Raw genomic sequence first — 12369 nt, 5'->3', positions numbered from 1 at the left:
ATACCTGCGCTTCATCCCTGGTGGTCCAGTGGACCTCTGACTCCTCCTCTCGCTCCACTTATCCTCTCTTTTTCTGCTCCGTTCTACTCGTTTTTCACCCTCATTTTTATCTCTCCCTTTCACTCGCTTTCTATCTCTTTTCTCCACTCTTCTTGTTTTTTGCCACTTTTTTTGCCCGTTTTCCCTGCTGCTGCTGCCCCCATCGGCCCCCAAAGCCAGTTTCCCTCCCTGCTCCCGCCTCCCAGCTGTCTAGCCCTCCCCGACCCCGACTTAATGGAGGCTGCGGTTCGACCACGCCACTGACGCGCCGAAGGCAGGCCCGTCTGCGCCCGTTCGCGACCTGACCGCAACCAGCAGCAGGAACCCTGGACCTCCGCACCGCCAAAGCTACGACCCAGCGGCACTCCACGCACTCAACCCAGGCTGCAACAACAACTGCAAGCCAGCATCACCAGCCGACACCCACGGAACCTTCAGCTGTCACCGCTGCCGGCACACCTACAGCACGGCCAGGAACACGGACCCAGCTCAACCCGCCCACAAGAACACACTCGAACCCAAGACACTGTAATGCATCCTCCTCAACGTCCCATCACTCCACACACCACCGAAATCTGGGACCTCCTCGACAGCACCACCCCGGACATAGCATTCCTCATGGAAAACTGGGCCTACATCACCTCGGGACCGGCCATCGCCATCGTCATTACCCAAGGATACATGATCTCCCGGAAGGATCACCACACCCACCCGGGAGGAGGAATCGCCATCATCCACAAATCCACCCTCCACCTGAGCACACTCCTCGACAAGCCCACAGACCTGATGGAACACCTTCACTTCAAGATACAGGCCAACCCTACCACCACCCTCAGGGGAACCCTCATCTATCGACCCCCTGGACCATTCACGAAATCCATCATGGACATCATCTCCCCGCAAGCCATCGCATTCCACCAACTACACCCTGCTGGGAGACCTCAACTTCCACCTCGACAACCAACTAGACCCGAACACCGCATCCCTCCTGGACAACCTCCACAACATTGGACTCTGCCAGATCGTGACTGAACCCACGCACTCAGATGGACACACACTCGAGCCCCTCTTCACAACAGGAAACTCCATCACTTTCAGCCACACCACCGAACTCCCGTGGACAGACCATGATACATCCACTTACCCTTCAGAACCTCACCAGCCACAGACACAATCACCTGCTCCCACGGAGAAACTGGACCAAATTCACCAACGACCAGCTCACCCACTCACTCGGCAACTCCACCCCAACCACCATGGAAGACGACAACCCCAACACCAAAGCCGAACTCTGCACAGATGGATCACCGACAGCGCCAACACCGTAGCCCCCCTCAAAAAGAACAACAACACACACATCAAGAAAGCCAGATGGTTTACCACCAAACTTCGAGAGTCCAGGCGCACCTGCCGTCGTCTCAAGAAGGCCTGGAGGAACTCCAAATCCACAAAAGCCCATAACTTGAAAGCCGCCACCAACGCCCACCACAACTCATCAGAAACACAAGGAAAACAGCAATCGAAGACAGACTCTCCACACATGCACACAACAGCAAAGAACTCTTCAACATCATCAAGGAGTTCGCGCAACCCACCAGCTAGTCGACTGACATTCCTCCCTCACAAGACCTCTGCAACAAACTCAGCACCTTCTTCCACCACAAAATCAAGAACATCTACGACAACTTCGACGTAGACAACCAACACACTGAACCCTAGCCAGCCACCCCGACACCTTAAAGCCAACGATTGACAGCTGGACAGCCCACACCACCAAAGACAGACTGAAGACGATGAAGTCAATCCACTCCGGGCCCCCCACGGACCCCTGCCACCCACCACATCTTCAACAGATCCGTCGACACCATCTCACCCATTCTTTGCCACACCATCAACCGTTCCCTGGCGAACGCCTCCTTCTCGACGACTGGAAACACACAGAGATCAACCCCCTCCTGAAGAAGTCCTCGCTAGACCCCACCGACCTCAAAAACTACAGACCCATCTCCCTGCTCCAGTTCCCAGCGAAAGTCATCGAGAAAGCCATCAACAGCCAACTCACCACCTTCATCGAAGAGCACAACATCCTCGACCCGTCCCAATCCGGCTTCAGAAAAAACCACAGCAAAGAAACCACCCTCCTCGCCGCAACAGACGACATCCGCTCCCTACTGGACAAAGAAGAAACAGTAGCCCTCAGCCTCCTCGACCTCTCAGTGGCCTTCGACACTATATCCCACCGCACCCTAATACGCAGACTCCACGACGCAGGGATCCGGGACAAGGCCACTCTTTCCTCCCCGGCAGAATGCAGCGGGTCAGACTCCCCCCTTTCCACTTGCACCCTAGACCAACCACCTGCGGAGTCCCTAAGGGGGCCTCCTTCAGCCCAACGCTCTTCAGCGTCTACATGGCTCCGCTTGCCTCCATCGTCAGAGCCTACGGACTCAACATTGTTTCATCCTCAGACGACACCCAATTCTCTCCCTATTCAATGAACCCAACGCAGCCAAACACAACTTCCAAGAAGGCATGGAAGCTGTCACCAAATGGATGAAAAGCAGCTGCCTACAACTCAACACCGACAAAACAGAAGTACTCATAATGGACCCACACCCCGAAGCCTGGAACGACACATGGTGGCCCCCCACCCTCAGAAGCCTACCCACCCCCACGGACCACGTGCGCAACCTTGGAGTCATCCTGGACTCGAAATGGACCGCCAGATCAACTCCGTCACATCCGCCTGCTTCCACACCCTCCGCCTCCCACGTAAGACCTTCAAATGAATCCCCCTCGAGCACAGGAAAAACATCACCCACACCCTCGTCACCAGCAGACTCGACTACGGCAACGCATTCTATGCCGGAATAAACAAAAACCTCACCCGCAAGCTACAAAACATCCAGAACGCCGCCGCAAGACTGGTCCTCAACCTGCCAAGACACTGCCACATCTCCCAGCACTGGCGCACACTCCACTGACTCCCCATCGAAACTAGAATCACCTTCAAAATCTTCACCCACGCCCACAAAGCCCTCCACAACACCGGACATAACTAAACAGCCGACTCAACTTCCACGCACCCCAAAGAACCCTACTATCAGCCCAGCTCTTCTACGCGGTGGTTCCCCGCGCCAGAAAGACCAGATCGGGAGACCGCTCCTTCTCCTCCTCCTTCCTCGTGGCCAGAGCCTGGGACGCCCTACGACTCCACCTCAGACAACATCACTCCCCATCTTCACGAGAAACCTCAAAACTTGGCTCTTTGATAGACCCCCTCCCTGATGGCAGAGAGAAAGGGATCTACCTCCTTGCGTTTGCACCATACACAAAAACGCTTCCATTTAAGCCTGTAAGTCTTATTAGTACTTTCAGCTCTAGACTTGCCAATAATGCCCTGCAGTCTTGCGCAATGTTCAAATTTCTAAATTGAAAGAATTCAGGAGCCAAGCATGCAGTTGCAGAGAAGCTGGCTCCGGGTGACGCACTTGGCCATTGTTCTTGGTCAACAGCGTTGGTGTCTGCAATAGACGGATGGGCTGAACTTCCGACAGAAGGAGTTCCATGTACCAGTGTTGTCTGGGCCACCTGGGGGCTATCAGCAGAATGCGGCAGTGTTCCAATTTCATCTTCATGAGGACCCTAGGTATCAGAGGAATGGGAGGAAAAGCGTATGCATAGATCCCTGACCAGCGCATCAAAAGAGCATTCCCTCGTGAGTTTGGGAGAGGGAATCTGCTTGCGAAGAATCAGCATTTGGAGTTGATCTGCATCGCAAATAGGTCCAGCGCTGGTTTCCCCCAGGTTGCAAATATCTTGTTCAGCTGTTCTTGTTCCAGCTCCCATTCGTGACAGCTGTCGTTTGTTCTGCTCAAGGTATCCGCCAAGGTATTCCGGAGACCCGGGACATGTTCTGCGGTCAAGGAAATTCGGTGGAGCGTCAGCCAGTTCCACAACTGCTGTGGATCCTGTGACAGTCAGAGATTTCGTTCCTCCTTGTTTGTTGATGTAAAACATGCTTGAGGTGTTGTCCGGCCGGATCAACACCGACGACCCCTGTATTCGAGGAAGGTAAGTCTGAAGAGATAGGAAAATGGCTTTCAATTCCAACCTGTTTATGTGCATTTGCCGCTGAGCCAAGGACCACTTCCCTTGCACTTGCAGGTCCTGTAAGTGTCCTCCACAGCCTTCCATAGAAGCATCTGTTGTTACTATGTAACCTGGGATGAACGGAAGAAAAGACTGGCCTTGGGACAGATGTTATTTCTGAGTCCACCATCGTAAAGCCTCTTACATCCGAGGAGTGACGTTGACCACGTCGTCTAATGAACCTGTGATTTGAATCCACTGACATTGTAGTTCCTCTTGAAGAGGCCTCATGTGCAAGCGAGTCAGCGGCACAAGATCTATTGCTGAAGAGAGCATTCCCAGTAGAGATTTGTACACTCTCACAGAAACACACTTTTTTCTGGACAGTTTGAGTGCTAATGCTTGTAACCTTTGTTGTCTTTCCTGGGAAAGAAAAGCTTTGTTCTGGATGGTGTCCAATCTGGCACCCAGGAAGGTCATTATCCGGTTCGGTTGGATCAAAGATTTTTGGAAATTGAGTCAGAGACCCATTTGTGAAAGAAAGTGAGGCAATTGTCTGTTGCATTTTCCACTAGGCGAGAGGATGGTGCCTTTAGCAGCCAGTCACCGAGGTAAGGTAATACCTGATGACCTTTGCTTCGCAAGACTGCTGCCACTGGAGCAAAAAACTTTGTGAACGTCCGTGGAGCCGATTTGAGGCCAAATGGAAGGACTCAGAATTGATAGTGGGTACCAGCCACTGTGAATAGTAGGAATTTCCTGAACTTTGGATGAATAGGGACATAAAAGTATGCACCCTCGAGATCCGATTAAGTCATGAAATCGCCACTGTTGAGGCATCGTAGGATGTCTGAAAGTGTGACCATCCAGAATGTTTGACTCTTTAGGAATTTGTTAAATTTTCTGAGGTCTAGGATAGGCCTCCACTCTCCCGACTTTTTGCTAATTAGAAAGAAGAGGGAGTAGAACCCTTTCCTTCTCTGGGAAAAAGGGACCTTTTCTATTGCCCCTTTTTGAAGCAGGATCCTTGCTTCTTTTTTGAGTAAGTGAAGGCGAGGGGGGTGCGATCCCCTGGGAGGGGTATTGGGAAGAATATGAATGAATTCTAAACTGTGGCCAAAAGAGATGATTGCCAGGACCCACTTGTATGAAGTGATGTCCCACCACTGGTTGATATGTTCGGAGCTTTTCGCACCATTCAGGGGGAAAGGAAAAGCAGCTGGTACCCTGCTGCAATCACTGCTTACGGCCGGTGTCACAGCCTTGAGAGCCTGGCTTTCGTCTGGAGCCTTGCCTAGAGAAACAAGCTGTAGTCGCTTGGCAGTAGGATTGCTGCTGATACCCTTGTCGATATTGCGGCTGGTAGGTCTGAAAGGACTGGAAATGCTGGTAAGTCCCCCTATAATTGGAGAAAGCCCTACCCCAGGCTCCCCGAAAGGGCACCTTGCGGTACTGCAGGGTTCCAAGCGCCTTAGCAGTATCAGTATCTTTTTTAATGGCGGTAAGCGCCTCACCAAAATGGCTGCCAAACAGGCTGTCGCCATCATAGGCCATATCCAAGATCTTGGTCTGAATTTCCGGGTGGAAATTTGTTGCTTTTAACCACCCTTGTCGCCTTAGAACGGCAGTGCCAACTAATTGCCGGAAACCAGTTGTGGCAATGTCCATAGTAATGTCAATTATTTCTGACGCTGCTCTTTCTCCCTCCGTTAGTATTTTAAGAAACTCCTCTTTACTATCTTCCGGAATTACATCCTTCATCATACCTATGTCAACCATGTTTGCCTATCATAACGGGCTAAAATGGCCAAAGCGTTAGCAGCCCTAACGGAGACTGCCGCCATTGATGAAAATCTTTTTCCAATTGAATCAAGGCGTCGACCCTCCTTGTCTGGTGGAGAAATGATAGGTGTAGACGGATTTTTTTATAGTCTCTGAGCCGCCTGAGAGATCACTGAGTCTGACTTGGGGTGACTTGTTAGACACGCAGGAGAACCCTCAGGGGCTCTATATTTTTTATCCAAACTTGGCAGCACAGGAACCACGGCAGCTGGCGCCTGCATGACCTTGATTCCTTCCTGCCAAATCTGATCAATGATGGGTATTGATCTGACAGTCTTTCTTGCCTGGTCCTTAAAATCATAGAGAAAACAGTGCAATTGAAGCACAGTTGTTGGAAGATGAAATCTGTTAGCGGCTCTGTCCATAATATTATGGAATCCTCCGATATCCTCTGGATGCGTGTCTGAAGGATGATGAGGCGGTGGGGATGACGTTGGTGCTATGTAGTCATCCCACTCATCAGTGAGTGGAGGAGGGTCTGGTATCTCTCCTTCTTCCTGCTCATCCTCAGATGTGGTAGGGTCTTCTCTGGGAGGAGGAGGAGTCATGGGACATGGCGCCAAACCAGGAGTGACAGGAGGTGGAGGTAGCAGTGTTTGAGGAGCTACCTAAAGAGGTGGAGGAGCTATGACCTCATCCTCTTGAGGAGGAAACCGTCTTTTATAATCTGCAACATATTCTGAAGGTCTAGAATTACCGCCAGAGGAAATTGCACAGGCTGCTGCCTAGGCTACTCAAAATATTTATATTGTTAGTACTGAGCAGGAGGGGCCGGATAATTCTGGTAATACTGCTCTTCATCCTCATAGTCATCATCCTCCTCTTGATATTTAACATTCAGTTCAGAAGGATTACGTGCAGCTCAAAACTGGCCTTCGTCCTCATCTGAATCCTCGACATCTAAAAGATGGCTGGGAGGTAGCGAAGATATTTTTGGTGTTCTGAATTGAGTTTGCACAGATTGCTGGAACGGGGTTGACGGACCTGCATAACAAACTGGATTTTTTTAGGTTAGTGTTGTCGTCGACGGAGAAATTCTCGCCGTCGACGGGGATGTCATCAGCGGTAAACCAGTGATAGTCAACGGTACTACCACAGCCGGTGGGATTGTCATCAATGGAACATTTTCAGTCGACGACGGTGTCGTCACCATCGTCGATGGTATCGTCGTCGACGATTTCGTCGTCAGCTGTCTCGTCGTTGACGGTGGTGTCATCGACGATGACTTCGTCGACAGGCTCGTTGACGATGAGGTCTTCACTCTCGTCGATGCTGTAGCTGTCGACGATATAGGTAGTGTTGACGGTATGAATTCCTTTATACTTTCTGTCGATGTTGTTAATGCTGTCGACGATTTCAACGACGAGAGAGTCACAGTAGTCGTCGTTGAAGTAGACCCCGGCCTCGATGGTGAACTTGACGCCGAAGAAGACTTGTGGCCAGCTTTACCCTTGGAATGGCTAGAAGACTCTGGTTTTTTCTTTGACATTCCGGGAGTCTGATGGGATTCAATCTTTGAAGAGACCTTAGACTGTTTCTCCTTTTTAAGTGATTCCTAGGCCAAATGAGAGACTTTAGAATGTTTTCTTCTCTCTTCAGGTTCACCCTCAGGCGACCTGGGCTTCTTGAGTGAGATAGAGGACGTGTCCCTATCCACATCAGAAGAAGCAGACGGCTTCTTTTTTTAGCCATATTAGAAGTCTTCCTTCTCTATCCCTCAAGGTTTTGGTTGAGCAGGTGCGGCAGATCTTACATTGTATTGTTTCATGGCTAGGATAGAGAAAATAAATACAATCCTTGTGTGCATCCTCCACATGCACTCTCTTCTTTCCACACGATTTACAGGCTCTAAACAACCCTTTTTTATCAGACATTCTTCTTAAAGAAATCTAAATAAGACTTATCTGTAGAAAACTGAAGAAAGTGAGCAGGGCTCAGGCAGACTCCCTTACACAACGAAGTGCGGTGAAAATCTGAGGGACTCAGCCTCTCTTGGGAAGGTTCTAGAGGGTGCTGGTTGCTGATTGGTTAGGTTTTCAGTTTGGTCCTTTTTGCAAAATACCATACCATAATAGCCTATGGAAATGTACTATTTACTACTTTGTTATTTATGTACCGTGGGACTCCCACTACGACGAGTGGGAATGATTCAGGCATGTGAATCTATGAAAGATACCCCAATACTGGATAACTGAATAAAATGGGGCAGCAGCTCACACCTGTTTGAAGGCCAGACAGAACATGCATCTTTAGTAGGGTTTAACAAGACAGGCTAATTATGGAGCATATTTACACAAGCAAGTATCAAAAAGTTGGGAGGGTTAAACAAATAAATGCAGCAAAACACAAAAGCATTCTAGACCCCAAAAAGGCCCCAAAAGCCTTACTTATAAGAATAAGCAACTAAAAAGAATCAGTACTAGAAGGTATATTGGCAGGAAGACCAAAGAAAACAGGGGCTGTGTAGTCTTGAACCACACTACACTGTGCTCCAGGGGCGGGCATAGTATGTTCAATACAGATTATTTTTCAACCATTTTTATTAAAAACAAAGAGGTTCATGTTTCTGCCCTTGGGGACAACTACATTCACAGCTGCATGGAGAACACCTAATGATAAACAATATGCATTTTGCTCCATTAAAACACTGTAGATATCTGGCAATTAAGAAAAAAATACGCACAGGAGAATTTGGTACTGTTCACAAGTTCTACAAGTGGGATGACTTGATCACTGCTGAAGTACTCAAAAGAAAGGCCAACTGCAGTGCTCCATAGATCTCCACAGCTAGGTTGGCATTCTAGAAATACCAAACACAACAAGATGATGGATGGAGTACTGAAACTTTTCAACCACTCACCCCCAGTCACAGATCTGGGTTTAATCCATTGTTCTTCTGCTCACTATGCCACCCCAGTTTGGACCCAGCCATATACAAATATGTCTGGACTCTTTTCCATATGGTATCAGTCCAGCCCAGTCCAGTCCAGTCCAGACGTGGGTCCCGTGTTTGCTATGCCACTAGTTTCAAGCTAGCCAGGCTGATGAGGGGTGATGCTCCGAGACCAGCCCCAGGATGCTTGTTTTCTGGTCCAGGGAGGACCTGGCCTGGTAGTTCGGGCTGGACTGTTCCCATAGGGAACAGGGTCAACGCTGATTTGCATACGGCTGGGTCAAAACTGGAATGGCATGGTGGGCAAAATAACGATGGATTCAACCCAGGTCTGTGACTGGGGGTGAATGTTTGACAATGTTCAACATTCCGCCCATCATTTTTTTGCGTTCCATTTTTTTGTGTTTCAGTCTAGAAATACCAAAAGATAACGATATCCCTACAATGAGCAGGAACGTTTTCTTTAGAGCACTGGACTAAACCTGGTGACACTGTTGATGCGTACACTGACCGGTTGGAAAGTGTGCTGCCAATTCGGAATGCTTTGAGTTATCCTTTGGCGTTTTTTTCCAACTGGGCCTCACAGCCCGGTTTGAATTGGTGCCCACAGCAGGAAGGATGGGTGACGTCATGACCCTACCAAGATAAATTCCTTTCTCAACACTCCCGTTACCAGCCACCTAAAACGGTAACTAACTGTTTTTCGAAAATACGAATTATAAATGCGGCAATAATATGTAAATTAACAGAACGTGTGGTGAATGCAGCGTCTCCTCAGTAAGATGAACATTTCCTTGCAAAAATGCAACTCTGCAGTCAAAAGGCTAAATGGGCTGTATTTACTTACAGAACTGTTTTTCTTGATGAGACAAAACACGTTGCTAAGGATACGTGCGCACATTACGAGATCTTTCTGCTCCTGCAAGTGCATGTGGAGGTGGTGCAACACTACTGGCAGCAGAATACATCGGGAATCTGAAAAACACAAGAGAGGGGATGGATGAGCCACGCCCACGCGGTATTTTTAGCTTAAGAGAGCATCGAGCAGGCCTTCCATTCACGGAGGTCTATTTCTGTGCACTCTCGCATACAGTGCACAACACGGTGACGTCACAGGTAATGGAGCACGTCGTGGAAATGCTTACGGGATAACTATGATAAACTGGAAATAAACACGTTTTAATTCACATAGATGATGACAATTAGAAATGTTCAAATGTTTTGTACTGTTCTCGTCTATTAAGGATAAAAGTCAAAGGATATCTGGCATTACTTTTTGAGGATGGACTTTCTTACAAACGTTGCCTCTTTTTAAAATAATATCTTATTTTTAAAAAAAATTCAGAACTTTTGTAAAGGTTATTTCAGGCATAATCACAGGTATCATACACAACATGAATAAATAGGCAACAAAAGAAAAAGAATAAAAACAGAAGAGGAGTCATTTGGAATGTTAAGGATGCAGTTCGGCCTCTACTTAGATACCCAGCCTTATTTTTAAGGAGGTGATTGGCGGTGGGGGCAGGGTGTAGGAGCCGTGGTAGACATTCCGTATTGGGAATGCAGATTCGAAAAGATCCATGACAAAATCCGGAATTGAATGCCATGGGCACTTACCTGTACTTCTGTAGCCATAGAGACTCCTCTTGCAGCTTGTCTGACCCTTAGACGACCACGTTGCTGGGATGGGGAATATTCACAGAAACTAAATGGATGCCAGTACAATGCCATAAATGTGGTTTGTGACATTACACCAGCCCACTGGAACACTATCTCTCCCTCAGCCTTCTTGTAGTATGTCATTCCTGTACTGCTGGCCACGCAGCGTTCAAGGATACACAAGCTGTCGAAGCCTAGGCCTACCTCTGCGACAATTGGCTCACTGCTGAACTTCTCCTATATGGCATAGTGTTCGGGAATGATACTGGACCAAGCCCGGGTTCCTGCAGGATGACAGATCCACACTCGTGTCTTATGCAAGCATTGGCATTATCCAGACCGGACTACTGAAAAAAGAACTTCTCGGAGCTGCCAGACTGAGTGAGGTGCCACTAGCCCACACCCATATACCTCCAGCCCTTGGGCTGCCAAAGTCAAGATCACATCACACTTATCGAGAACAGTCAGCAGTGTCTGCCTCTCACCCAAGTAATGCAACTTCAAAATACTGTGTTTAGTACAAACAGCAACTTTTTCTTAAGGGGGCTAGTCTCCAAAATAACTTCAAAGCTGATTCAAAGAAAGTCTATAGTGGGCTTAAGCAAACTTTGACCTGCGGTGCTCAATTTGATAATACAGCTGCCATGGGATGGGTAACCAGGGGTGGCTCCTCCATTAAGGTGGAGAAGCATCGCCTCACTGATTGAAATGCACCCCATACCCCAGAAATGAAAAATAAAATGGTACAACGGTTAATGTATTACCATTTTATTTTTCAATAAACCTGTCCCAAGCCGAGCGTCAGGATGGGGGTGGGGCAGCGGACTTGCAGCAGCAAAAAGAAGTTATGGACAGGGTTCTTATGTTTAAAGTGCGTATGTCCTTTTGGCCGGCCATCTTGCAACGGCCAGCCAAACATGCGCACTTTAAACCTCTCAACCCAACTGTCTTGGACAGCTGGGTTGAGACTGAGCAAAGGCCTCAGTGCTCTTGGGTGCTCCAAGAGAGCCTGCTCCATCCAATCCTGGCGCTGCTCTCATGCTGGAGCAGCGCCAGGATTGGCTAGGGGAGTTTCCTGGGGCCTGCGCGGGAGGAGTGAAGGACACAGGATGGTAGCGCGGATGTGTCGCAAGGTAAGTGAGTTTTCTTATAATGTTTTAAATGTATTTAGTGTTTGTGTACCAAATCATCGACATGCATTACATTGGCGTTATAAAGTTACAGTAATGTAATGCAGGTCTGCAATTTTGTTGATGTAATGTTGCGCTGCATGCACCGTCACCCACCTACCATTTGCCTGCCACACCACTCCCAGTAGGTGGCAGCCACCACTGTGGATAACTCAAAGTCAAAGGATAGTCAACCAGCCCAACAGTGATGTAACATAAAATGGTGCCCTTTTGCCCCTGCAGATGTGAAGAGGGGCCCAAATCTTTCACATCGCAGAGATATTCGTTAGCCCTGGGTAGAATGGGGTCCCGCTGAAGTGGTGGGGCCCCTCTATAGCACAGGGGCTGCAAGGGAATGAACTATGCCCCTGCAGCCCAAATAAAAAAAACTCACTGCCCAAATACTCACTGCCCAGGGCTGAGGAGCCCACATAACTCCATTGCATTAAATGGGGTTGTATGATTATACCACGACCTCCTTAATTACGAATGCCTAAACCACGAATTCTAAACAACTACTCAGTCTAAACCACTAAGTATAGAACCACAACATACTGAACCACAAATTCCTCCCACCCCTAAATACCAACTCATTCCCCTCATACCCCCTTAAAACTAACTTGATTCTTCCCCATCCCCCTAAAAACTGACATGATCCCCGCCTACCACTAAAAA

The 12369-nt window shown here is 48.6% G+C and overlaps 1 protein-coding gene across 3 annotated transcripts in view; it reads right to left on the bottom strand.

The window, feature by feature from the left end:
* The window catches only part of DOCK4 (dedicator of cytokinesis 4), a 1768257-nt gene that overhangs the window by 902728 nt on the left and 853160 nt on the right, over window positions 1-12369 (bottom strand). For all 3 annotated transcript variants that reach the window (XM_085653188.1, XM_085653189.1, XM_085653190.1), the window contains exon 24: window positions 9714-9841. In XM_085653188.1, coding sequence (XP_085509314.1) covers window positions 9714-9841 — 128 coding nt within the window. The remainder of the gene's footprint in view (window positions 1-9713; window positions 9842-12369) is intronic.

The sequence above is a fragment of the Triturus cristatus genome, chromosome 4_1 (assembly GCF_964204655.1).
Source record: "Triturus cristatus chromosome 4_1, aTriCri1.1, whole genome shotgun sequence".
In the NCBI taxonomy this organism is placed as follows: domain Eukaryota; kingdom Metazoa; phylum Chordata; class Amphibia; order Caudata; family Salamandridae; genus Triturus; species Triturus cristatus.
Note: the sequence above shows the minus strand (reverse complement) of the source record. Positions and strands in the feature narration are given on the sequence as shown.